The sequence below is a fragment of the Callithrix jacchus genome, chromosome 6, assembly GCF_049354715.1.
Source record: "Callithrix jacchus isolate 240 chromosome 6, calJac240_pri, whole genome shotgun sequence".
Lineage (NCBI taxonomy): Eukaryota > Metazoa > Chordata > Mammalia > Primates > Cebidae > Callithrix > Callithrix jacchus.
Window position 1 is genome coordinate 153713491 of NC_133507.1, and position 27323 is coordinate 153740813.

General features: G+C 50.0%; 1 protein-coding gene across 16 annotated transcripts in view; it reads left to right on the top strand.

The window, feature by feature from the left end:
* Positions 1–27323, top strand: part of DIS3L2 (DIS3 like 3'-5' exoribonuclease 2) — a 385922-nt gene that overhangs the window by 349544 nt on the left and 9055 nt on the right. Inside the window, exon 15 of one of the 16 annotated variants that reach the window (XR_013519159.1) lies at positions 26448–26559. The exons of 12 other annotated variants lie outside the window; for them this stretch is intronic. Coding sequence is in view for 3 of the 4 variants with exons in the window: in XM_054258043.2 (XP_054114018.1) it covers positions 19980–20040 (61 nt within the window). In the remaining variant the exon portion in view is untranslated. Of the gene's footprint in view, positions 1–285; positions 1956–6435; positions 10572–19979; positions 25352–26447; positions 26560–27323 lie in introns of those variants that run through there. 3 more of the 16 variants (XM_054258043.2, XM_035306059.3, XM_035306057.3) reach the window with 3 other exon arrangements.

Consider the following 27323-nt stretch of genomic DNA (forward strand, 5'->3'; position numbering starts at 1 on the left):
CAGAAGCTAAGGTCCAGGGAACTAAAGTAATTCACTCAGGGTAACTTCCCACAGCTGTGAGAAGCAGAGTCAACATGTTTACTCTGAGGAGAGAACAGATGGAAAACAGTTGACCCATCGTGTTACTTAGAAACCCCAGTCAATAACTAGAGCAGTCCCAATCTGGTCTTGAGGAGAATGTAGTCTAGAATGTACTCTGGTCTCATTGTCTAAGTCTCTAGGCTGTTTATACAGGGGAAGGAAACAAACAGGTGCATGTCGGTAAAACTGTATATTACCTTCCAGAAGAGAAACCTGCACCTACCTCAAGACCTCTTGCACTGTTACGGGTAGAAGATAGGCTACCAGCTGGCCTCATGACCACATCTCCATTGAGAGTACCTTCAAGACATGATAACTCTTTGTAATTTATCTTTAGGAGAATTCCATAGTAAACTGTTGTATACCCCTAATTAATCATAGGAAGGTTTGACCAGACATCCTTTAACAATTCTGACTGGACTCTCTGCTCTTTGGGAAACAGTTGCAGAGTTTTTGTTCAATGGGAGAAGGGCACCAGCTCTGTATCCTTTAAGCTTATGCCTTAGCTGTTCACATATCCAGTGGCAACAACTTAGGTTGTCTTTGACTGTGAGAAGAGAAAACAGCCTAGCTCTTTATATGTATAACAGAAACAGTGTCTCATGATGTTGCCTAGACTGGTCTTGAACTCCTGAGCTCAAGCCATCCTCTTGCCTCAGCCTTCCAAAGTGCTGGGATTATAGATGTGAGCCACCGTGCCTGGCCTAGCTGTGTGTCTTGGTCTAGCCATAACTCCTAGCATATTATCAGGCCAAGCAATGTAAGAAGATAACTTAGGGTTTATAAATATGAATAAGTTTTGGCCCCCAAAAACCTATAAAAGAAAGTGTATGTGTAGGAAATCAGATAGGAGCCATGATCTAGAAAAGTATGGTAATCAAATGCTTCAGTGACTGCTCTCTCTGGTTCTCTCTTACTTGTATTAGAGTCAGTCTTGGGGTTCATTCTCAATCTTTAGACAACTTTCCTAACCTCTTTGAGCCTCTGGTTTCTTTTTTTCTTCTTTTTCTTTCTTTTTTTTTTTTTTGAGACAGTCTTGCTCTTGTCATCCAGCCTAGAATGCAATTGTGCAATCTCGGCTTACTGCAACCTCCGCCTCCCGGGTTCAAATGATTTTCCTGCCTCAGCCTCCCAAGTAGCTGGGATTACAGGTGCCCACCACAACACCTAGCTAATTTTCGTATTTTTTAGTAGAGTTTCACCATATTGGCCAGACTGGTCTCAAACTCCTAACCTAGGTGATCGGCCTGCCTTGGCCCCCTAAGTTCTGGGATTATAGGCGTGAGCCACTGCATCTGGCCTGAGCCTCTAGTTTCTTCATCTGTTCAAAATAATGGGATTAATAATGCCTCTCTGGCAGGATTGCATGGGGCTCTCTAGGCAGGATGTCATGTTGAAGTGTGTCATCACCAGCCTCATGTATAGAATGCCCATAGGAAATGTTGGTTGCCTCTCCCTCCCAAAGAGAAAAACTGGCTTGTGACTTCCATTTTCCCAGAAAGTCTGCAGCTAACAGTGTACTGATGAGGGAAGAGGCTGGTGTACTTGCCATTCATAACCTTCTGTTGTGTATGACACTATCAAAGACAGACTCCTGCCGGGTGCATATTTTGGATTCTGATATGCCAGTCTGATATTTTGGATTCAATATCAAAAGCAGGTAAAGTTTTCTGCTCACGCCTGTAATCCCAGCACTTTGGGAGGCTGAGGTGGGCAGATTACCTGAGGTAAGAAGTTCAAGACCAGCCTGGCTAATATGGTAAAACCCCATCTCTACTAAAAATACAAAAATTAGCTGGGCATGGTGGTGTGCACCTGTAGTCCCAGCTACTTGGGAGGCTGAGGCAGGAGAATTGCTTGAATCCAGGAGGCAGAGGTTGCAGTGAGCCAAGATCACATCATTGCACTCCAACCTGGGTGATAGAGTGAGACTCTATCTCAAAAAAAAACCCCAAAAAAAACAGAGAGGAGGAGGAGGAGGAGGAGGAGAAAGAGGAGGAGGAGGAGGAGGGAGGAGGAAGGAGGAGGAGGAGGAGGAAGGAGGAAGGAAGAAAGAAGGAGGATGGAGGAAGGAAGGAAAAAAAGGCAGACTGCACTCCTCACTCATGAGTTGGGAAGCATGGAGGACCCCACAATCCTGACTGTGGCTACTTTTCTCCCCCAGACCCCTTCCTGTCTGTGTTCTCTGTTTCCATTTATGGTCATTTTCCCTATAACACCTGAATCCACATATTGGTGTGATAGTGGCATTTAGGAAATGAAGATGTTCAGCCCAGACCCTTGTCTCAGGCCAAGTAACTTGAAGGCAACACCAGCAGAGAGAGGAAATTCTGCAGATGAAAAGGCTAGCTTGAATATTAGTTTGGTTCAACTGATTATTGAAATTACCGGTTTTCCCTTTTGGGTATTCCCTGCAGTACAGTTTGTAATCATTTTAGCATTCATCTCTGTTTGCCATATTCAATCTCTTAGCAAAAAAAAGTTGTTTTGAATAAGTGCTTAGGCTGTTGGATGGTTCTCCAAAGTAGTCTTTCCTTTCAAATGGAATGGCCCAGAAAATGGGCACTCCGTTTTTGTATTTTCTGGATTCTCTTAGTCCTTGGTTAACTGGATTCAATATCAAAAGCAGGTAAAGTTTTCTGCAACAGATAAAAAGGTGGACCTCGGATCCATGGGTGGTGCCTGATAGCTTTGCTCCTTGACTCTATGTCATCCTGTTCTCCTTTCATATAAAGGGGCTAATGTCTGCCTCTGGGGTTCGTCTCTGATGTGACTTGGACCTGACTTCTCTAAGGTTAGAGGCACAGTCTCAGGTTAACATTCTCCTCTGAGGTCATTAGAAGAAAGCAAGAAGCTGTCCTATTGTGTCTTGGGTTCAACTAGTAAAGCTTTCCATGTTGAATTATTCTTTCAGCCTCCCAAAAGCTGTTCCAATCTGCATCTAAGAGGTGTGAGGTCTCACCTGCGCCCCCTGGCAGATACCACCATTCGCCACCCGTGGACCCAAGGGCCACCTTGTTTTTTTTCCTCTGTTGCAGAAAATTTTACCTGTCTTTAATACTAAATCCAGTTAGTCACGGAGTGATTGAGAGTCATTGTCAAATTGAAGGTTGGAGGTCTCTTGATACAGGACAAGGAAGAAGGCCTTCGAGAGTGAATAAGTGATTTGTGAGAATTCAGTTACACATTTATGAAGCCCCTGTTCTGTACAGTAGGTTACATGGGAGAGGCAAAGATACATTAGACCCAGTGCATGACCTCAGGGTTTGTGTAAGTAGCAAAGCACACTCCAGTACCCTGTGGGATGATGTGCACCTTGGCAGTAGTAGGAATCGAGTGCTGGGACAGCAACGATGAGGAAGGTGAATGCTTCTGACTTTGGAGTTACTGTGTGATTGGTCATGACCTTCACAGACAAGGCGCTTTGTCCAGAAGGCTCCTTTCTCTTGGTCCCCACTGTTGCCCTCCTTCTTACTGCCAGGACTGTGGAGCTGCTTTGCAAGCTGTTTTTCCTGCTATTAGCTGGTTGGTCTCCAGGCTATCCTCTCTGTACCCTGAGTGAGTGTGTGTGTCTTTTCCTTCTGGTTGCTTTTTAGACCTTATTTTTATCTTTGGTGTTCTTCAGTTTTACTACATTATGTCTGAGTGGATTCATTTTTACTTGTATCGTTTAGGACTCAATATAGTTCTCAATTAGAAATTTTTATCTATTATCTCTGATTCTCTTTGGTTCTCTCTAATCTCTCCTTCTGGAACTTGTTAGAAACCCTCTGTCTTATTTCATCTTTCCTCTCTTTTTTCGGTTTCCGTATCTGTTAGTGTTGCATTGTAGGAAACTTCCTCAAAAGTGTCTGTCACTTTATTCTCCTTGTAGCTGTTTACTATCTGCTGTTTAATAACCCTTCCCAATATGAGTGTTTTAATTTAATTTTATTTATTTACTTATTTAGTTTTTGAGATGGAGTCTCACTCTGTTGCCCAGGCTGGAGTACAGTGGGATGAGCTCAGCTTACTGCAACCTACTCCTCCTGGGTTCAAGTGATTTTCCTGCCTCAGCCTCCCAAGTAGCTGGGATTACAGGCATGCACCACCATGCCCAGCTAATTTTTTTTTGTATTTTTAGTAGAGATGGGGTTTCACCAGTTGGCCAGGCTGGTCTTGAACTCCTGACCTCAGGTGATCTGCCCAACTCAGCCTCCCAAAGTGCTGGGATTACAGGCATGAGCCACTGTGCCTGGCCTAAAGTTTGGTTTATATATATATATATATATTTTTTTTTCATTTTTCATTTTTTTATATTTAGTTTTCAGAGGTTCTGTTTGTTAATAATAGAAAATCAGTCTATTATTAATTAATTTATTTTTTGGTGTCTTAGTCTTCCATTATAATTTCTGTTCTTTCTTTTATCTCCCTAATTGTTTCGATTGTGTTTATTTTATAGCCTGTTTCCAGTTGTTTGGAGATTTTTAGTTCTAGTTCCAAGAATGCCAGTTCTCTTATTTCTTGTGTCTGTTGACTCATCCTTCATTTTCTCTTGCAATTTGTTTTTTATCATAAGATCATTTAAAGCTGTGCACAGTGGCTCACACTTGTAATCCCAGCACTTTGGGAGGCTGAAGTGGGTGGATCACCTGAGGTCAGGAGTTTGAGACCAGCCTGGCCAACATGGTGAAAACTCGTCTCTACTAAAAATACGCAAATTAGCTGTGTGTGATGGCACACACCTGTAAGACCAGCTTCCCAGGAGACTGAGACAGGAGAGTCACTTGAGCCTGTGAGGCATAGGTTGCAGTGAGCCAGGATCAAGCTACTGCACTCCAAGACTCCATCTCAAAAAGATTATCTTAAGTAGGGATTGTGTTTAGTGGGAGTTCCACATACTGTGGGTTGTGGATGTGTTACCTCATCACATTTGCTTATGTTCTGCCAAGACCTGGGGAGGGTTCATGGTCCCGCTAGTTTGAGTGTTAACTCCTTGGCTTATGAGTCCCACCTCCTGGGTAGTCCACATTCAGACTCCACACCCACATGCCTTGTGGGCTTGGCATCTCCATTTCTTATAGGAGATGCCTCTGGTCTGTGCCATATACAGACATTCTTCTGCTCTGTCAGGAAGGTCTTCCTGGTTCTTTGTTTAGAGACCGACAGCCCCCAGGATCCTGGTTTTATGTGGGGATCTCAGTTCCAGTTCCATGCGCAGGTCCTCTGCCTCCTGCATGCATTCAAATCTTACCTCCTGTAACTCTATCAAACTCATACTCCCAGCCCCAGTTGCCATGGTAAAAATTACAGCTCTGACTTAATTTTTTTTTCACTTCATGAGTCTGGGAATTTCCCCATTATTCTTCTGTACTCAATAATATATTTAAATTATTCTTTTTGTATATTTAATCTATCATTTCTGTATGTTTGTGTTGGGAAAGAGGTCCACATCAATTCAGTCTACCATCTTGTCAGAAGCAGATATTGGAATAAACTTAAAAATGTTCACTGTTTTAGCAAGTGTGTAGAGAGTACCTGCTGCATACTGGTATAGTTCTAGGCCCTGGGACCGTAGAGCTGAATAAACACTGATGCTGCCAGCAGAAGCCCATGTGCCAGTGGAAGGGACTGGGCACTCCTCAGCAGCAAGGCAGCCCTGCCTGCCTTACAGACCCACCCTGTCCTCCTGCCCCGGCACCCTACATGCTGTCTGTACCAGATTACCTTGAGCTCCTGCGTACAGCGTGTCCCAGTATGCTCATGCCATTTCCTGCTTCCAGAACATCTCTTTCCCAGAACCCCTGCCCACCCATCTAAGTCACCTCTGCTTCTCCTTCCACTCTCAGCTAGGTATTTCTCTGGGAAACCATTCCATACCCCTCACAGGCACCACCAAAGCTGGGTCAGGTGTGGCTTCCCTGTGGCCCTGTGCCATGCCCGTCTGCTCTATGTCAGCTCTTAGCACCGTGCCTTTCAGTCTTGGGTTTACTTGTTGACTTCCTCCACTGGACTGATGCTTTTGAGGTAACCATCTTGTTGTTTTCATTTCAGTACTCACAGTGCCTAGTCCACTACCCAGCAAATAATGCTTGATGAAGGGAAGGCGGGGGGCCTGATTTAGCCCTTTAGGAAGGCAGGGAGCATGGCTACTGGGGAGTCAAGCTTCTTTCCAACTTTGTCTTTTCATTTGCTGTAGGATTATTATGATGGTCAAATTACACATGACATCAGGGAAACTGTCTCCATGGATGGTTATGAATTCTGAAGAGCTAACAGAGAGAACAGAGAAGCTGTAGAAATGTGGCTTAACTCTTAAGTGTAGTAGTAATTACAGGCACTTATATCAGTTTCTTACCATTTTTTGCCGGATAGTGAAACACAGCGATAACCGTGAAGAGCATTAAAAATGTCAGACAAACTTGTGGAAGCTGAATTCGATTGCAAGGCAATCTTGCATGACATCTAGACCTCATTACCCACGTACCATAGTCATGACGGGACTACCACCTTCTGAGTGCCCGTAGACATCAGGCACGGGGCTTACTTAGTCTAAAACAGTTCTAGAGGATATTCACAATAAAAAATAAAAGTAAAACCAGTGAGAGTCTGAGAGGTTTTATTATTTTCACAATTTTACAGAATAAAAAAAAAACAGGCCAGGCGTGGTGGCTCACGCCTGTAATCCCAGCACTTTGGGAGGCAAGGCAGGTGGGTCATGAGGTCAGGAGTTTGAGACCAGCCTGGCCAACATAGTGAAACCTCGTTCCTACTAAAAATACAAAAAAAATTAGCTGAGCATGGTGGCACCTGCCTGTAATCCCAGCTACTTGGGAAGCTGAGGCAGGAGAATCGCTTGAACCTGGGAGGTAGAGGTTGTGGTGAGCCAAGATCGTGCCACTGCACTCTAGCCTTGGCAACAGAGTGAGACTCCGTCTCAAAAAAAAGTAAAAACAAACCAAGACTGAAGAGTCTGAAGAGGCTCACCTGCCAGGGCCACAGAGGTCAAGGGCAGAACGTGGCTGCTGCCCCAGTTGGGGCAAATTCCAAAGCCTGTGCTATGCCTTCATGGAACCTGCCTTTCTCTCCACATCAGGAAGCTGCAGGGAGTATTGATTCCAGCCTTTTCCAAGCAGGCCTTCTCAGGAAGACTGCCTGGGAAATTCTGGGATTTCCAATCCCCATGAACCCCAGGTTAGGTGGGCAGCTTCTGACTTATCATCAGAGTCCTGGGTTAAGCCAGTCACGCTGCACAGTAGGTCACCATCCACTTGTCAGCTATAAAGATCTCGTAGTTTTGGGTGCAGTTGCCCTGAATACCTGCCTGAGTGGCACTTGTGGTAGACCCTGGCAGACCCAGGTCCTAGCTTTGGGGTGCCCGCTCCCGTGTCCTGCTGGCAGCTGTGCCTCACGTGGTCCAGGCAGTGAGGCCAGCAGCTGCTGGCAGATCCCTTGTCCCTGCGGACCTCTTAGAGTCTCCTTTACGCTCGCAGCCGGGTCCTCCACCTTACTCCAGTCTAAATCTTAGAACAAGTTAGTTTGTTAAACTGCCAAGAGAAAATCTTTCACTTTTTCCTGCCTAGCTACCTGACTCATTGGGACCCTGAAACACACATCATTAAACTCACTAGCTGGCTTCTTGCTGTATGAGAGAGATCTACACTGTGGGATTGCCTTCCCTCCGCTGAAGCGTGTGCTGCATTCATGAGCCTACCTTGAAGGACAGTACTACCTGCAGCCTTCCAGAAAATAGGGCAGATCTGGACTGCACATCCTCTCCCCAGCCCACAGGTAGCTCAGGCCACTGTCCTGTCTGGGTAAGGACACCTGGATTCTCTTCCCCAGCACCCAAGCACATAGTCCTTTCTGCTTCCCAACATGCCTCCTGCCCATGGGGGCTTAGCCTGCCTGGCATCCCCCAGGGTCTCAGAACACACTGTCTAGACACAATAGACCTAGAGAACCAATCCTGAAACCACACTGTGCTTCTCTCTGTTGTTTTGTGTTTGTTTATCATGGAGGATGTGGTGGGTTATTTTAAGTGCTCTGACAAGTGGACCCCAATAAGGATTAATGTGTAAGAGATGTGTTGGGGGAAGGGCTGTGAAGGATGAGGGGAGGGAACAGGGGCAGGCCCAGGGCTTCCTTCACCTTACAGCAACCAGCCCTTGTAGACATTGTGCTTCCCAGAGCTTTCCAGTGCTGGCATCATCACAAAGTGACTCAGGGGCTTCTTCCCAGGTCACTTACTGGTGAGTCTTTGAGCAACTGAGCCACAACTTTGTACCAGGGCCTGTCCCTGCCCACACACCACTCAGAAGAGCATCCCCTTTGCCCCCTAGGTAGTGAGTGAGCCACTCCCCAAACTCCATCTTTCTGCCTGTTTTCTCACACCCACTCTTGTCCCACTTGTGTCAGTTCAGATCTGCAAAGAAGCAGATGCTGAGATGGGATTAGTTGTTGAGAAACATGTGGAAGAAGATGCCTGTGAAGGATGAAAGGGGAGAGAGCAGCAGAAGGCAGAGCCTTCAGACCTCGACACAAGTCTGGCCCTTGTGAAGGAATCTGGGAAGAAAGGAGGACTGGGTAGGGAGAGTTCAGGCTATGGCCCAGGTTTTTTTGTTTAGTTTTGTTTTTTTGAGACAGAGTCTCATATTGCCCAACCTGGTCTCAAACTCCTAGGCTTAGGTGGATCCTCCCACCTCAGCATCCCCACCAGCTAGGATGACAGGCCTGCACAAGGGCTCCCACCTGCAGCCCAGTTTTAAGGTTCACTGACGGGAAGTCCTCAAGCCAGAGCCAAAGTTGCCTGCTGGAGGATCCTCACATCTTGCAGGACCTGGCCTGCATTAGCACCCAGGAGGCGAGCCCCAGGAAGTGTGGCTTCAGGGCAGATGTAGCGGTGGGTCAGAGCACTTGCAGTTGGGGACGTTTTCAGTAGTAGATCTGAGTGATGCTTCTTCCTGGCTACAGCACTTGAGAAGGGGACAGAGCAGGGTGTTCCTGGATCAAGTCCTGCGTCTAATTAGTTTCCCCCTCTGCTTGGTTCTTTGCCTTTTCCTTCATCCTGAATAATCAGCAAAAATATTTCCCAGCAGCCCTGACAACTTCAAACCAGCACCAACACTTCCCAGTACTTTGGAAATGACACTTTCTGTCTGCACCTTGGAACTGATGCCAGCTCCTCAGGCTAAGCGGCAGTGTTACCTAAGAGCCATTCATTGCAGAGGGCAAGAGCCTCCAGGCCTCCCAGACACTGCCAGGTTAGCATAAGAAGGCCTTTCTTGTTCCTGATGAAGCCCTAGTTTAGGAGAAAGGGGAGATGGAAATCAAGAGAGAGGAGGGGTTCGGGAGAAGTTGGAAGTGGCGCAGCCAGAGAGGTGCCAAGAGTGAGCTCATGGGAGCAAGCCTGCAGCTGTATTGGGCACATGGGAGTCAGCCACTCACAGTGCAGGTGTGAGCTCACTGTTCCACCGCAGCCGTTAGTGTTTGGCATCAGCACGATGCAGGCACAACTCCTGTTTCCACGGCTGGATTCAGGTAGTGTTGTGTCTCTTCACCATCCATCCACGCAGAGGGTTGGCCATGGCTCTTTATGCTCTGCTCTCTTCTCATCTCACTCCGTGCAGCAGCAATCATGATATTTTGTCTGTTAACATGCAGTGCTTCATTCAACCTCAGTTTTGTCTATGGGAAGAAGAAAAGAGGCTATGAACATTCCCATTTTAGAGAGAGAGAAATGGATGCCCTGATAGGTGCCCTGTGCAAGGTCAAGCTGTACATTAGAGGACCATCCAGCAGGCTTCTCCCTGGATACTACCCGAGCTATCTGATGCAAGCAGGTGTGGGGCCCTAGAATAGCTACACAGAAGTGGCACTGAGTTGTCCATGAGTCCAGGAGTAGGGAGGCCAGCAAAGCCTGAGGTAGCACAGCTGCCTCCTACATTGCTTCTGTCACCTCTGGAGTGACAGTCATCCTTTCTCCTGCACATGGAATCTGAACCACAAGGGGCCAGGACAAGGAAGAGCTCTTTATCAGCTGTGTTGAGTCAGTGCCCATTCCCCACCTGCTGGGAGAACCAGGGAGGGATAGAGTCTGAAGTCACGTTTTATGGTAGCCAGTTACCTCAGCAGAGGTCTCCCATGCTGCTGAGCTGTGGTGCTCAGGACCCTTTGTAGAAATCACTAGACCCTTGGCTCTTGCTGGCTTTCTGAGGCCAGAACTGATCCAAGCGAGGAAATGTGGAAGCCACAAAAATCAGCAGAAGGTGCTAGCCACAGACCAGTTGCATACATCAGTGTACACATGCTGGTCCATGTCTCGGCATGTATTGTGACTTATGCATTCTGCAATTTTTTTCTGTAGCGCTCATACTGGAAATTAGATTTTTATAATAAGCTTACTTTGTAAACTTATTTCTGAATTATGACATGCATAGGGAAAAGTGTACAAATTATAAGCATCTAATTCAAGGAAACTATTAGAAAATGAACATATCTAAGTCAAGAAAGAGAATATGGCCAGGTGCAGTGGCTCACATCTATAATCCCAGCACTTTGGGAGGTCAAGGCAGGAGGATTGCTTGGAGCTCAGGGATCTGACACCAGCCCGGGGAAGTTTAATGACAATAAAAAAAAATTTTTATTAAAAAAATAATAAATAGAACATTACAGCCTCCAGGAGCCTCCCATGTACCCCTCTCTCCTCCCAAAAGGATACCATTGTTGTAACTTCTAACACTATAAATTGGTTTCATCTGGCTTTGAACTTCATATAAATGGAATTACTCACTGTATTCTCTTTTGTGACCAGCTGTTCTCTTTCAGCATCATATCTGTGAGAATTCATCTTTGCTGCTGCATCCTATAGTCCATCGTTTTATCCAGTCTGCATTTGTTCAGTCAATGTTTGTGTTGTTTCCATTTTGAAGTGATTATAAATCATTCTGCTTGTACATGTCTTTTGGTGCACATATGCATGTGTTACTTTTGAGTATGTAATGGGACGGAGATTGTTGAATCATCTGTAATTCCACAAGCAGTGTATGAGAGCTCATCTATTTATTGGCCATTCAGTAGAGTGCCTTTTCAAATTTCTTGCCTATTTTTCTACTGGTTTTTCTGTTTTTCTTCTTGATTTATAGTTCTCTGTATTCTGGATATCAGTTCTTTGTTGCTTACACATGTTGCAAATATCTTCCACTGCGTAGTTTGCTCTTTTACTGTCTCTGGTGTCATTTTAATGAACAGAAATGCTTCGTTTTAATGGAGTTCAGTGTGTCAATCTTTTTATGGTTAAATGCTTTTTGCATCCATTTAGGAAATCTTTGTCTATATTCTAAAAGAATCTACTTAGAGGGCCGGGTGCGGTGGCTCAAGCCTGTAATCCCAGCACTTTGGGAGGCCAAGGCAGGTGGATTACGAGGTCAAGAGATCGAGACCAACCTGGTCAACGTGGTGAAACCCTGCCTCTATTAAAAATACAAAAAATTAGCTGGGCATGGTGGCGCGTGCCTGTAATCCCAGCTATTCAGGAGGCTGAGGCAGGAGAATTGCCTGAACCCAGGAGGCGGAGGTTGTGGTGAGCCGAGATCGCGCCATTGCACTCCAGCCTGGGTAACAAGAGTGAAATTCCATCTCAAAAAAAAAAAAAAGAATCTACTTAGAATTGATTTTTGAAAATGGTACAGCAAGTTCATTTTTTTCATATGGATATCTGTTGACCCAGCATCATTTTTTGAAAATACTTTCCCATAGCTTAGCACTGCCACCTTTGTCAAAAACGAAGTACTCATATGCACAGGTATGTTTCTGCACCCCGTTCTGTCTCACTGCTTTATATGTCTGTTCTTGTACCAGTACCGCACTAGCTTAATGTTTGTACTTTTATAAAAATCTTGATATCCAGGAGAGCCGGACTTTCCAACTTGGACTTCTATAAAGAACATCTACGCTATTCTTGGCCCATTCCATTTCCATATAGATTTTAGAATCAGATTGTCAGTTGCCACATACATGTACACAAACTTGCTAGGACTTATATTGAGATTGCTCTGAATCTGTAAATCAATTTGGGAAAAATCAACACTTATTGAGTCTTCATAAACATGGTATCTCCCTCTATTTAGGTCTTCTTTAATTTTTCTCAGTATAATTTTCTGTTAGAGCTCTTGCTCATTTTTCATTGGATTTACTCCTAGGTATTTGATTTGTGGTGCTATTTTAAATGGTATTTATAAATTTAATTTTTTATTTGTTGCTGATACAAGAAGACACAGTTTATTTTTATTGACCTAGTTGTCATCAGTGACTTTCCTAAATTTATTAGGTTCAAATAATTTGTAGATTTTTTATAACAATATTTCAATTCAGTGTAGATGCTTTTTTATTTCCAATGTACCTCGTCATGTCACCCACAAATAATGACAGTTTTACTTTTTTCCTTTCCAGTTCTCATGCCATGTATTTCTTTTTCTTGCCTTATTGCACTGTACAGTATTTCCTGGACATAATAATAACAGGCATTTATGTCTCGTTCCTGATATCAGAGAGAAGAGTTTTTACCACAAACTCACTCTTAGATTATGAAAATTTTTACTGTCATTTTCTTTAGTCTACACTTTATTTGATTTTTCCCCAAGATGAGTTTTCAATTTGGGAACAATTTTTTAAAGTTTTAAGTGGTGATTTAGGAGATAGGAAAGTAGAATCTGATATCTTATTTAAGTGAAAAGGAACTAATATTTATCACGAGACTGCTACTCTTCATTTTAACCTTGTGAGGAGCTTTTGCCCTGGACATTTTATGGAAGGATCTCATGGCTGTACATTCAGACAGATCTGTTAGACTCTTCTGCTCTCCTTCCTGCTCCCTGATTCCCTGGTAGAATATTGAATGTGTAACCCCTGAGGTCATAAAAATACCACTTTTATCATAGATGACTTAGAGAAAAGTCACTAAACTATTAATACCTCACAGGTATATTCAGCATCTTTTCCTTTCCCCAGTAACCTCCTCCCCAAAATCTCCTTATCTCCCTGTGTGTTAGTCCATTTTCATGCTGCTTATAAAGACATACCCAAGACTGGGCAGTTTACAAAATAAAGAGGTTTAATGGACTTAAGTTCCACATGGCTGGGGAGTCCTCATAACATGGCAGAAGGCAAGGAGCAGCAAGTCACATCCCACAAGGTTGGCAGCAGGCAAAGAGAGGGCTTGTGCAGAAAAACTCCCATTTTTAAAACAGTCAGATCTCGTGAGACCCATTCACTATCATGAAAACAGCATGAGAAAGACCCACCCCTGTGATTCAATTATCTCCCACCAGGTCCCACCCACAACATATAAGAATTATAGGAGCTACAAGATGAGATTTGGGTGGAGACACAGAGTCAAACCTTATTACCCTGTCACCTGCCCCATCCCACCTTTCCCTGATTTCCATTGCCATAGAAAGGAACCCTTTGGACCTGCCTGTGCCCTAAAGGGCTGTACCTGCAGCCCTCCTCAGCACCCGCCCTGCACCCACTGGGCCCAGTACAGGGCATTCCCTAGTCTCTGCTGTCATTCTGTTACCTGTTGTGTAGTGCTGGGAGGCGGGATTGAAGGCTTTCCTCCTGGGCAGGCTGCTCAGGCTTCAGGGTAGATCCTATATTTTTAAGCCCTGTAGAGTCTCAGCTGTCCCAATTTGAGGTTATAAGTCCTATGCAGGTTCACAGAATTCCTCTCACTGAGACTCAGAGGGAGGAATGAAGAGGACAGGGAAGATTGAGACCCAAACCAAGCAGGCCCTGGAGGCCTCAAGGCCCTGGGGCTGAAAGCAGCTCCCTGGGCCAAGAGTGTCTCCCATTATTCTCACACCCCACCTTTTGCAGCTCAAATAACTACCTATGGATGCCCCAAGAGATTTTCCTACGAGACAGAAATTATAGGACACCAGGAACTCTCAAAACTGGATACTTCAAAACTCTCAAAGACCTTAAAGAGTCAGTGTTTTCTTTGTTGATTTAACACAGAGTTGCATTAAGCAGATAACACTTTCCCTTTCTTGAGTAAGATTTCCTCTGTGTTACTTTGCCATTCCCTTTCCTCATCTTTTTGAGATGGACTGCAGCTCCTTCCATTCTGGGGAGCCTCCTGGGGCTACAGCAATCCAGCGTGACTTGGAGCTCTTTGGGTTTCTTTCCCAGATACTTCATAGCGCATGAAGATGTCTTCTTACCAGTGGCAGAGGGTGGTGAGAATGAACATTTTTCTTTTCCCCGTATCTATACCTGCCACATCCATACCTTTCTCAGCAGGTCCTAGAATGCCTCGTTTCTCTCTCTCCTCTCTGGGTGTTCCTCCAACCACAGGTTTGCATCCCCAGGGGGAAGCCGGCTCTCTGGTCCCTCCTGCTAACCTTTTTAAGCAGATGGCACAGCCAGGCAGTCTTCAAACCCAAGGAGGCTTGCCCCTTCCCAAGACTTCAAGGAGTTCTAGAAGAGGCTGTGATATTCAGGCCAGGTCCCTGTTTAATGAACACCCTTACTCAGGTACTGGAAGCCCAGAGCCCAGGCTCCAGCTGCAGAGGCCTCACATACACTCTCAAGGAGGTTAGCCCATAAAAGAAACTGGTCATAGGATTGCATGTTGGGTCTGCGCCTGAAGAAGGGTGCCCGTGGCTGTCACCTCCTGCGGCTGCCTGGCAGGTAACCAGAATGTGCTTGGCTCTCTTTGCTTTTGGCCGTGCTGTCTGTGTGGAAGTGTTTCTGATCTATCTTCACTGCCACTCCCAGCTCTCTGGGGCACTGTGGCTTTTTCTTGATGGTTGGGCAGAAAGCCTCTAGAGCCCGAAGGAATTGCTGTGCTTGATGACAGACAGAGGCTATCAATGACTATAAATTGCCTAGTAGCTGCCTCACGTATTGAAGAAGAATTGAACATGTTTGCTGTCTGTTCTGCAGATGCTTCTCTGATGGCCAGAACACAGCTGGGAAAAGATTTCATAGAGTGACTCAGAGCAAGCGCCCAGCTCATGCCCACTGAGTTAAGCAAGAGGAAGTGGCTGACTTCCGCAGCTGTTCTGAAAGCCCAAGGCAGCAAGACCTGGCTGAGACGAACAGCTTAGATCATTCCACTGACTTTGGGCTACCCCCAAGCTGACCCCATGTGACCCCCACCTGTCCCAAAGCTAGGTGAGACCCCGGGTCCACCCTCCAAGCCTGGGATATCAGTTGGGGGTAGTTATCAAATTGGAGAATGGACTGTGATGAATGGGTGACAGAGATGGCAGAGGACATGGCTCATCTCCTGGGGTCGGGGACCCCGTTCTCAGCAGCTCCCTTCTCTGAGCGCCCTGGCACTGCTGTGTATCCCACAGCCCTGGCACACCACTGCGGCCTCACAGTAGCCTCCTCCCCCGGGGCAGCGGCTCCTCAGCTTCCACCACAGCCCTTGTTGTTCTGTAAATCTGTTCATGTTTGTGCTACCTAGAATAAGAAGCAAGGAATCATTCTACAGAGAGGATTTACTCTTCCAGGCAGCGCAACCTTGTTCCTTAGGTTCATGTCCCGTTCTTTAATGGGGTCTGCTGCATTCTGAAGTGTCATTCGCTTCCACACTCGATGTCCCCACAATGCCATGTATTTTCACTTATTTCACTGGGGCCCTGCCCCTGTCTTTGTCTCTGCCTGTACAGACAGGGCCAGTTGTCACTTCTCCTTGGCTTTCCAGAGAAGCCTGTAGCACCCTCTCCAGCCACTCCAAGCGTGAGGCTTTGTAGGGGGTGTGGAATCTGTGAGGAAGCCGAGGCAAGCTGTTGGGATTCTGTTCAATGAGAGGAAAGGCTCTGAGTGAGGTGTGAAGGAGGGACTTCCCAGGAGGCACACGTGCGTGCCCGTCCTGCATGCATCTGCATTGGCTGCCACAGGCCCTGTTTCTGCCCGTTTCCTGCTTCTGGTCATGTTTCAAAGGTGCTTAACTGTTAGGTAAGCACAATGTTGTGCATATTCAAATGAAATGATTAATTGTTCTTCTTTAGTTTATCAGCCCTCCAGTTCATCAAAATCTGTTTCCTCTCATTCGTCTTTGGTGTAGATAAAAGAGCAGTTAACTGGTCACTATCTTTTGTGTAATAAATGTAGGAAACCATTGTTGTGATTTTTCATTGTACCATTCTGAAGAGGAAGGAACTTTCCATTCCTTTGGGCTTTTTTCGCAGTGAATTTCCCAGCTGCTAGTGTCATCGAACTTAACTCTCCCATCCTTAAAGGCACCATTGGTCTCAGAACCATCAGTACCGTACTGTGTGCTCTGGGAGGCAGGTTATTACCCTTGGCTTCGTGACCCATGGGCACTCCTTGCAATGGAAAGGAAATATTTGTAGGTAGAGCGTGGAGAATGTGTGTAAAACGCTTCCCTCACCCAGGCAGTAAATGCTGAGGAAACAAGCCACGTTTTTATGCTGATACAATTTTTACAGGAGTTAGGGGTTGGGGAGTGAGTGTGTGTTGATCTGATTTCCTGTGCCCAAGAGCAAGGACAGTCACTTCATCCCAGCCCCTGCACAGTGTCGAGAACACAGAGGTGCTCAGCAGGTGCTGGACAGACGTCTCCCGGGAGCGTGTTTGCTTTTCTTTCCTCTCACGTTCTCTGTTCCTACCATTCCTCTATTTTGGTGGGGCAGGGAGGTGGAAGGGAGGCAGAGTCTCACTCTGTCGCCCAGGCTGGAGTACTGTGGCCCGATCCCTGCTCACTGCAATCTCTGCTTCCCGGGTTCAAGCAATTCTCATGCCCCAGCCTCCCAAGTAGCTTGGGATTACAGATGCCCTCCACAACACCCAGCTAATTCTGTATTTTTAGAGATGGGGTTTCACTCTGTTGGCCAGGCTGGTCTCGAACTCCTGGCCTCAAGTGATCTGCTCACCTCAGCCTCCCAAAGTCCCATTACAGGCGAGCCACCACTCCTGGCCTCTTCTATCTTTTAATTATACCTCTTCTATTTTTTGTCACCTTAATTCAGTGCAGAAGGTTTTCATAGTAACACTAATAATTAATATGCGTGGATAGTTAACAATATGTCAGAGCTTATAATGTTAAATAAGGTAAAGTTTATCTCGTCTGATCCTCACCGGAATAACCCTGTGAGGTAGATAGAAGAAGTTAGAGAGGTTAAGTTGCCTGCCTAAGGTTATCCAGGTTGTGCGTGGTTGACAGCGCCCTGCCTTTCCCCCTGACTTTAGCAAGACAAGAATACTGGCAAGTTGCTGCAGCCCTCTGGGCTGTGTTATAAAGTGAAGCTGCCGATCCACAGTGGAGAACACACTCCTGCAAGCCAGGCCTCCATAGAGGCCAGAGGCCAGTGCTGCAGAGTGCCAATGAAGCTGGGCTCAAAGATAACTTGGAGGAATCTTCAGGAAGCCCTTATATTCAGAATTGTGTTCTGTGCCAGTTGGGTCCTTTCCCACCATCAAACTTAGAAAAACACCCCTAGGAAATCCCTCAGAGTTCAAAAGGGCCCTGAGAAGTCTTCCCACATCCCTCGTGGGTTGGAGGACCAGTTTTGCAGGTGTTCTCTGGCCCAGCTGTAAACATCATTTGTTTGCTCGTCCAGCAAACGTTATTGGATACCTACTAACGCCAGGTACTGCACTAAGCACAAGGATGCAAAAGGCCCAGTTCCTTCCCTGGAAGCCCGCAGCCCGAGGAAGACGGGTGTGGAAAGCAGCATTTGCAAGGGGGCTGACAAAGGCCAGCAGGGAGGGGAGCAAAGGACGCAGGGAGTAGCTCTCAGTGTCATGTACACCCCACATGGGAAGGCCAGTGCAGCAGGGTGCTGGGTACTGTCGCCCTCTGCTTTTCTTGGCTGGAGTGTCAGTGTGGGACCCCATAGGCCCCAACCCACCCAAGGGGAGGCAAGTGAGCAGGTGGCAGGGTGGAGTCAAGGGGCAATAGCCAGAGGGAAGAGGCCTGGTCAAGCCTGGAGAACTGAGCAGAGCAGAGAGCCGCCTCACCAAGCCTCTGTGTTCCCTCTTGTCACGCTTTTTGGAATGAGGGGGAATCTCTAAAGATCATGAGTAGAAGGAGAATGGCTCTCCTTCCCACTGCCTCTCCACCATCTCTCCCTGAAACTTCAGGAGCATTCCAAATATTACACAGGGCAGGGGGTCTTCCTGTCATGTTCTGTGAGTGCAGTGGCCATGGCCACTCCTTTCTCACAACTGCCACTCCTAGAGTCTTAGCACTGCTGGCTCTGTACCCATCAGGGAGGTATGGTCTGCTCCCACATGGCTGGCTGGGCCATTCCTGGGCAGATAGTATTGAGTAAGGAGCACCCAGTGTCTGTGTGGTTGGCATGTGGTGGATGCCCTGGACTGCATGCTACATGTAAGCGTGTCCTGGTGAAACTAGTGGCCAGTTCTTTCTTTTGTTGTAAATGACCATTTGACTGTACTTCCACAGCAGCCAAACATGGCACACGAGGAACTGGGCTTGAGTATCACAAAGATTTACTGGTAAATGCACAGGCATAAGCACCATTAACTAGAGAGCACAGTTAATGCACAGCCCAGCAGACCACACAGGGCCCTCTGCGGTTGTTGGACAAGGTCTTCTCCCAGGTAGAGGCAACTGGACTGATGCAGAGAGCTCTGGGTACTGCAGCCTCTGCCAGGAAGAACAGTTCTCATCCAGGGGAGGCCTGAAAGGAATGGGCAGGTCCTCCCAGGCCAACATGGCTGCCGGGCTTAGCCTGACCTACCTGCGAAGAAGCTCCCAGAAGGCCGTTGCTGGTCAGCATCCCAGGTACCAGGAGAGCTTTCTTTGTACTCTGTAAATCCTGGATAAATAGGGCCGCCCTCTGTACCCCAGGCTGCCCTACAAGATGGGCTTAGCCTGCACAGTGGTAGCTCAGGGGAAGCAGAACTCTCAGGTCTGGCTTTGGCATTGTCTGGCCTTGCTGTCTGACTTACCATTGACCCAGCTGGCCTGGAAGAACTCAGGGCCTGATTCCGATTGTTCTGGTCTTGGTTCTCAGGTAGAATGAGAGTGGCATAGAGCTGAAGTCTTCACACAGGCTGTGTGAGAGCTCTCAGGAGTCTTTGGTTGACTTTGGGTAGGGGTGGGGATGAAACCCAGCAGTCCTGTGGTTTTCCCCGCCCCACCCCTCCACCCTACCCCTTCGTATGGGCAAGGCAGAGAGGGCAGAGCTGGGCCCCAGTGCCACATGGGGCGGGTCTATGAAGATGTCAGGGAAGCCCAGAATGTTCTGGGGGGCAGGGGACACATTCATTTAAACGACTCTGAACCTAGCTCATAAAACTGTATGTCAGTATTTTTAAAGTCGCAGAATGAATGCAGAGCTCTGCCAGACTCAACACACTGTGTTCCGGGGGTGATGAGATGAGCGTTGCTTCAGTGGAAAAAACCCAAGACAAGATGGGTTTTCTCTTCATCTTCCGCATTTTATGTTTATACTGAGGCAGGCTGCCCTTGCAGGAGAGGATTCATTGATCATGTAACCAACAAATGAGGCCCAGTCACATTGCCACCTGTCACCTGTGTTGGATTTAAGCAATAACCGCCTACAGGCAGTAAGAGTGCATTGAGGCAAATGCAGCGTGTCCCATTAGGCCAGCAGAAGCTGTCTTGGCTTCTGCCTGCCAAGTCCATACACCTCTGCTTCAACAGTGATGAGCTGAAGGGAAGTTGCTGGCACCATAACTGCAACCCCTCGTCCTTTATTACTGGGGGCTGTGTTTCCACCCCTCAAAGTAAGTCTTATTTGGCACTCAACGTTTTCTGTGGAGCAAACAAGCAAATCATGTCTCTGAAATGCCTCATTTGTTCCCGCAAACACTTTATCAGCTCCTCTATGTGCTGCTCAGATCTGAAATACCTAGATGGGCAAGGCCAGGTGTTTCTCACCTTCCCACCCCAGGGCCTGTGGTCTGCAGAGGAAAACTTGCCTCCAGAGGAAGACGGTCTGGATTCACGGATGAGATTTGGTTTAGAATCAGCCCACAGGACCATGGAGCCAGGGAGAGGGATGCCTGAACTGAGCCTGTACAGCCCCAGCGGGAGCTGAGTGGAGAAGGTGGATTTGGGTGTGGGAGCAGAGGGGGCAGCATGGAAACCCAGCGTGGCCTAAGTGTCTGGGTCCTGTCACCCATGAGGAGGCCCCAAGGGATCCCTGGGGGACAGAGGCACTGATCTCCTTGTGGCTGGTAAGGAAGTAGGGCTGAGGCCAGGAACAGGCCAGCAAAATTGTGGGGGCCAGGGAGTGTGACAGCCAAGGACCCTCAGAGCGCTAGCAGCCAAGGACCCTGGGCCATACTCAGGCCTAGGTGAGGGACTGACCTGGGGACTTCTTGAGGTTTCTCTGTTCAGAGCTCAACAGGGAAAACATGGGAGATTCATTGCCCAGCTCAGAATGAGAAAACTCCCTCTTGGAATAGTCTAGAAAGAGGCTTGCATGAGGCCCAGCACCGAGGGGCCATGCTGTCACATGGGCCAAGGCAACTGAGGGGGAGGGGCCTTCCCCATTTCACCGATGCTGTGGCCAGTGACCCGCTCTGACCTGCCCTCCTGACCCAGGGGCCCAGTTCATCTCCATGGGGGGTGGGAGGAGCATTAGCAAAGGAGAGGCCACACACGGTGCCTTTAGCAGTGATGGGAAACCAAGAGCAGGAGAAGCATCCATGCTCAGCCCTGGGCAACTCAGACAGGAAAGGACCCAGCCCGAGGCAGCCATGAGGAGGCAGCCGTGCCAGGGAGGCGCTGTGCAGGCCTCAGTGCTGCTTCTGCCCTCCTTGTCCAACCGCAGTGGGGGAGAGGCAGAGGCAAAGCGGGGACCTGGAAACAAGGCTTCCAAGGTGGGGACAGTTTCCCAGCCCAGCCAGGCAGTGGCTACAGGGGGCCATGTGTGTTTGCCTGTGCCTATGACCGGCCTTAGGCCTAGAGGCAGGGAGCAGACTGGAGTAAAGGTTCTGTCCCTGGGAGGCGGCTGGGCAGGTAGGTGGAGAGCCAGGTTCAGATGGGTGACCCTGGCCTCTGCAGCTGCTGTGACCCTGGCAGAGGGGAGGAGGTGCTGTTGGCAATCAGGAGCAGGATGATGGTAGTGACACAGCTGACCGCTGGGGTGTGACACAGCCCCCAGGCAGCCGTGTGCTCTCAGGGCGAGCTCTGTGTTGAGTTGCCACTGTCGGCAGAGCCCTTGGAGGTGCCAGTAAGAAACCCTGCTGCTCCCTCCTGCTCAGAGGGTTCAGAGCAAGCAACGCAGGGTCACCTGAGGACAGAGCACTGGACAGGATATCAGGGACCCTGGGTCTGGGAGCTTGGGCAAATCCTGCAAGCTCCCTGTGCTCCTGCCAGGCATGAGAACTCTGACTTCTGAGACTTAGGTGGACTAAGAGTGGCAAAGTGCCTGGCAGTCTCCAAATCCAGCCCTGCTACACCATGGATGGGACCTCTGTGGTCACTTCTGTGGCCTCCCAGAGACACCATCTCCCTCTGTCACCTTAGGACCAAAAATCCCCTCCGTGTACACTGGGTATGGGGGGACAGTGAGGGGTGGATGAGGAAGTGCAGAGACCACAGCTGCGCTCTTGTTTCCCTGAAGACTTTGGTGACTCTGGGGCTGGGGTGGTGGCCCTGCTGCAGGATCTGACCTAGCAGCTGTGGGGGCAGGAGCAGTGTTCAGATGTGGGCACACACATTCAGACTTGCAGCAGCAAAGTGGCTTGAGGTCCCAGGAAGCCCAGGCTCATCTCTCGTTTTTGTGCCTGCCTTGGCAACGTCTGTGTGTGAGAGCGTATGTACGTGCAGGAAAGAGAGGGAGAGAAAGAAAGACCTGTGCCTTGCAGAACTTCCTTCTTCCTTGAACACTCAAGTGCCCAAAGCCTAATTGTAAAACCAAAGTAGATGCCTCCTGAAGTCTGTGATGACCCAGCTGGCCCCTACTGAGCTCTGTTCTGGCTCCAAGCCTACGGAGCCAGCTTCCACTGCAACGGCTTGAAAGGGACTCCTGGCCAGGAGCCAGCAAAGCAGCAAACCAAGCTGTTGGGGGCACTGCAGGGACTCCCCCAGGTGGCCAGTCTTCTGTGTGCCGGTGCCACCACTCCTGGGGACCTCGTTTCCAGTTCCTGTTGGGCAGGGGCTGTCACTAGAGAGAGGCTTATGTGTCTCCACCATCAAGCAGCCAGCAAGCCCTAATGACAACACTCTGTAAAGCCACACAGCACAGGCTGGCACCTGGTTCTGCTCGGGGGCTGGGCCACTGCCAGCCTGCAGGCCTGCCCCTACCAGCGGAGCCTGAACTGGGGGAGGGAATGAGGCTTCTGGGCTGACTTTACCCTGAAAAGAGCCTTCTGCACTGTCAGCCCGGCCCCAGCTCCAAGCCAGCCCCCTTTTGCTCCCCACCATAGCCACTGGGCCTCCTTTGGCCAGGTCTGAGGGCCCAAATGTGGCTGCCTGGCCTCTGGGGATTTCCTTTCTTCTGAGCTGGAAGTACAGCAGCTGAACATGCCTGTCTGCAGCAGGGCCCTACCCGCTCCCCTATAGAAAGGCCCTGCCGTGGACTGAGCCTCCCAGCCTAGGAAACCTGGCTCTGGCCTCCCCCGCAGGCCTGTGATGTCTGGCTCCAGAGGCCTCCTCTGGGCTTTTCCATGCCTGTGAACTGGGCCCCATTCATTTCCCTGTGGTTTCATGAGAACGTCCAATGCATTCAGGAGGTTGCAGAGTGCACAGGAGGAGAGGGGTCAGCAAGAGGCCCGAGCTGTGACTGGTGGGCCACCCAGTGGCCACAGCACCCTCTGCTGGAGGCTGGCAGCAGGGTGCACGGCCAGCGGTGGGTGGGGGTTCATCAGTCAGGCAGCTGCACTTCCTCTGGACCCCCACCCCACCCAGGCCAGCTCTGCCTGCGGCTCCCTCTCTCCAGGCCTCCACTTTTCCCTCCCAGGCCCCAGCCCCACCCAGCCTGGCCCGGGACAGAGCTGCCACCAAGATCTTTTCCACGTTCCCTCCCCAGCAGCCTACAGTTCAGTGCTCCACAGACCCCTGCCTTCCGGGCCCGGCCGTTTCCACCACACTACACTCAATTTCTGGCCGCTGGGAACACAGCAGGCCCCACATGAAGGCGGCCGCCACCTGTGCCCCATGGGCTGCCCAGCCATGGAGAAGGGGCCATGCTCGGGCACTCAGCTTCCGAGACAGGCCCAGCAGCTGCCTTCACGGCCTCGGCAGAGCCCAGGGCTCCGGAGCTTACAGAGAGCATGTGCCCAAGTGTGGAAAATTTGGTCTGCAGAAGAAATGAGGCTGAAACTGGCTGGGAGCAATTCTTATCAAAGCCACGTTAGCAGTTTTCAGCAAGAGCTAATTGAACAAGCTCTGTGAGCGGTCTCATTCCATTAGCAGGAGCCTCCCACAGTGTGACAAGGGCCCTGGTGGCTGAGGGCAGAAGAGGCTGTTTCTGTCCCACATTTGGCTTTGGCCTTTGAAAATGGATGCATTTTCAGCTTTGGGCACCGGCCCTGCCCCTCCACCCCGGCTTCCGCCCATTTCCAAAGCCACTCTCTGAGCGTCCTGTGGAGGAAGGGGTGGGTGAGTTCCTCAGCACTTTAGCAGGTGCATGGATCTGAAATGGGACACTTTTGGAGACATGGCCTCCTTGCCAGAGGGTGGCTTTGTGGTGGTGGTGGGGGGGGGGCAGGAGAAACTTCTGGAAGTATTGCTTTTGCTGTGTTTTTTGTCCATGTCCTAGAGTTGGGGCACCCAGGCCTGTCACATCATAGGATGTGTAATAATCAGGTCTTATTTATTCAAGCCAGGCACTTGTACATTGCTTCCCTGTTGTACAGGGGAACAAATTGAGATTCCATGAGGTTAGGAAACTTGAAATCACACAGCGAGTGGTAGGGCTGCCACTCCATGAAAGCCACTGAGGAGAAGCCCCTCGTCTCTTTTCCTCTCCTGATGGCAGGGCCAGGAGAGGTGAAGGACACCCCCACCCCTACCACCTGCCAGACAGGACCTTCCTGGCCACAGATGCCCGGATCCCTGACTGGCAAAACCCAGCCCCAGCCTTTCAGTTGAGCAGAGAAACACTTAGATGTGGTTCCTCGATGGTCAGGGAAGGCAGAGTTCCTCTGAAGCGCAGATGGCTTTACCCCTTTCTCATCTCATTACTTCTGAGTCCTGCCAGGGGGAGAGCTGCCTTTGCCAGCATCATCCTTTAAGATGTGACAGAAACAGGTCCCACCTGAGCCAGCAGGAATGCGGCACCCAGTGGCTGACTCTGCACAGTCCTGATGCTTGCCGGCCACTTGGGGCTAAGGACGCCCTGTCGTAAATACATGAAGAGTCCAAGTTTCAAGTATATTGATGTTGATGCTCTTTCTTTAGAGGGACATTTGTGCACTGTGGAAACCTCTATCTCCCCCAGTGTCACCCTTGCTGTGGGGAGTGTGTACTGTGTGCAGGGGGCTGGTGGCCTTTCCCTGCTGTATGCCACAGCCTGTGAGGGGCTTGCTGAGCCTCACACCTGCCCTTCCTCTCCGCTCCGGGGAGGCCCAGACCCAGGGAAGAGGGGTACTGGGAGTGAGTGCCAAGAAGCTGGGGTCCTGGCCCTGCAGCCACTGTCACAGCACAGCCCTGCCCCAGACCTCCAGAGTTGTGGGGCCCTGGTGGCACAGGCTCCAGAGGCTCGGCCAATGCCAGGCCTGGGACCGAGGCCCCATTTCCGAGGCCTTGGCTGGCTGTTCTGGAAGGTGATGCTGGCTGGCAGCCATTTGCAGCCCCTCCAAGAGCAGTTGTGAGGCAGTCCCTGAGCTCCAGCACCCTGTTCCCAGCAGGGCCCAGTGATCTCATGCCTGTGCCTTGCTGGCACTGGTAGGAGTGGGGTGACACTAGGGCCGGTGCCCATATCAGGGGAGCAAGGTCTGAGGCCAAGGCAGGGGGCAGGGTGCCCTCCCATCCAGCAGCCCCAGTGCCCACTCTGCCCTCTTTGCGGCTCCAGTGGCCCAGAGTGTGGAGGGGCATGGCCTGAACACCCAGGACAGCTTGAGGCATTTCAGAGATTTGGCTGCCCTGGCTGTGCACCTACCACTGCTCCGCAGGAGAGGGAGGGAAGAGGTCAGGGGAGAGGGCCTTGCTGACCAGGTCGCTGTCTCAGCCTCCCTCTCTGGCCCTGGGTTCCTGCAGGAAGGAGCCCCTGGGTTCTAAGCTCGAGCTGCCCCATCCCAGGACCTCCGGGAGGAAGAGGCCGGGCGCCACCTGCTGACCAACCAGGGAATTGACAGGGCAGGGGACACTGGAGCCTGGAGTCCCTGTGCTGGCCCCAGATGGTAGCCCTGACTCCCACCTACGCTACCCAACCCACCCCGCACCACCCAGCTCAGTTCTCCAACCCATGGTTTGGGGCCCCATTTGCAATGGTGAATCCTGAACTCAGTGCAACTCTGGCTGCTGGCAGCTGGGCTTGGCCCACACCTTCCTGTCCCCAAACTCCACTGGGGACCCACCTTCTAGCGACCCCAAGGTGCTACCACCAGAGCCAGAGGCCAGCCCCATCTTTGCTCACTCCTGCTCAGAGCCCAGCTGTTCTCTCCACCCCCATCTGCTACCTGCAGCATCAGAAGGACCTGAGGGCAGGAAACGCCCCCGCAGCTGTCCTCAAATATCATGGCCAAGGCTGGAAGCGGACTCCCTGCAGTGTCAGCTCCCTACTCAATGCCCTTGGCCTTTGTCTGGGTCCATGCTTGATGTGGCCTGACTGGCTGGGCCAGAGCTCCACAGGCACTGTCCCGATCCCCAGCCTCAAGAGGGAGGGAGGGAGGGGCCAAGAGCACAAGGAAAGCAGAGACTCAGCCACAGCCCTGGCAAGGTGGGCCTCTCCTCCAAAGCCTCACCAGGCTTCACGTGCAAGGTCAGCAAGAGTGCACTTGTTCTCTGTGGAGGGCGGGGGTGACTCCTGGGACTGTGCTGGGGCTCAGGAAGGGGTAGCAGAGTTGCCAGGGAAGCAGCTTGCCTGAGGTCTGTGGTCATGGCAGGGGCTTCCCCAGCAGCCCCGCCCTTTCCCTGTCCCCTCTCTCCTGTCCTTGTCCTCGTGTTTATTGAAGACCATGAGAGGGGATGTGGAGAGCCCCTGCAGGAACTGAGAGCGGGAGCCTGGCTCAGCCCCAGAGGCCCCCAAACATTGAGTTCCTAAACCCGCAGGGTGGGGCATGGGCATAGGGAGACCCCAGGATGGCTCCGCACAGCCCCCTGCTCCTTCATCCTGCCTGCCTGGTGGCCTCCTTATCCTTCAGCCTCAGTGCAACCCTCTGTGGGGCCATGCTGCCCCCTGCCGGCCACATTGCAAAATGCAGCCCAGGGTTGGCCCTGAGGCTACAGGTGTCCCTCTTTCCTGAAGGCTGCAGCTGGGCTGGAGGGAGAAGGGGACGCCAGGGAGCAGCCAGATGCTACCGCCCAGGAGGATTGTCTGACTGCATGGGGAGAAAGTCCAGAACCGTGCCTGGCACATGGTAATCTTCGTGGAGTGAGGGCAAAAGTTTGTGTGATTGTGTGCATCTGAAGCATTTTGGTGCTGATGGCCTGACCAGTATCAGATATTTTTCGAGCAGGGATTTTGACGATTCTTGGGTTCACAATGTCTTATTATGAAATCCAAATAAAAACAGTCTAATGTCGCTAGACAGTGATAAGGTGAGCCTAAAACAGTGTTCATGTCAGGGACTGCAGCCTGCTTTTCAGGGGAGGCTTCAAAGGAATTGAGGAACAGAGATTGATGGCAGGGACAAAAATCACAGGGCATGTTGAGGAGACCCCCGGATGGCCATGTGGGGGGCAGGTGGGACAACAGGAGAGCAGCATCTGCAACTGAGGGCTTTCGATGAGTTGGGCAGAGGGCTTGTCAATGCAAAACCTGTTTTCTCTGTGTCCATGACAGCTCTGAGCAGGTGCCATTGTGATGCCTGTCCTTCATTTGAGACAGAGGATGGGGAGGGCTCTGTGATTTGTCCAGGATCCCACAGCAAGAATGTTGTGGAGCTGAGATTCAAACTTGGACTTGGGAGGCTTGTCATGGGTTAAGGACTTGAACACAAGGGTTTTCAGCAGGAAGTGATGGGCACAAGCACAGGTTAGGGGCTGGGAGGTGGGGTGGCACATTACAGCCAGTTGCTGCCACCCAGAGGGCAATGTGGAAGCTCCTCCTCTTACCTGCTGGATGTCCTGTGTGGTAGAAGGGTCAGCTGAAGCTTGATCCTTGTGGTCACATGCCCCAGCT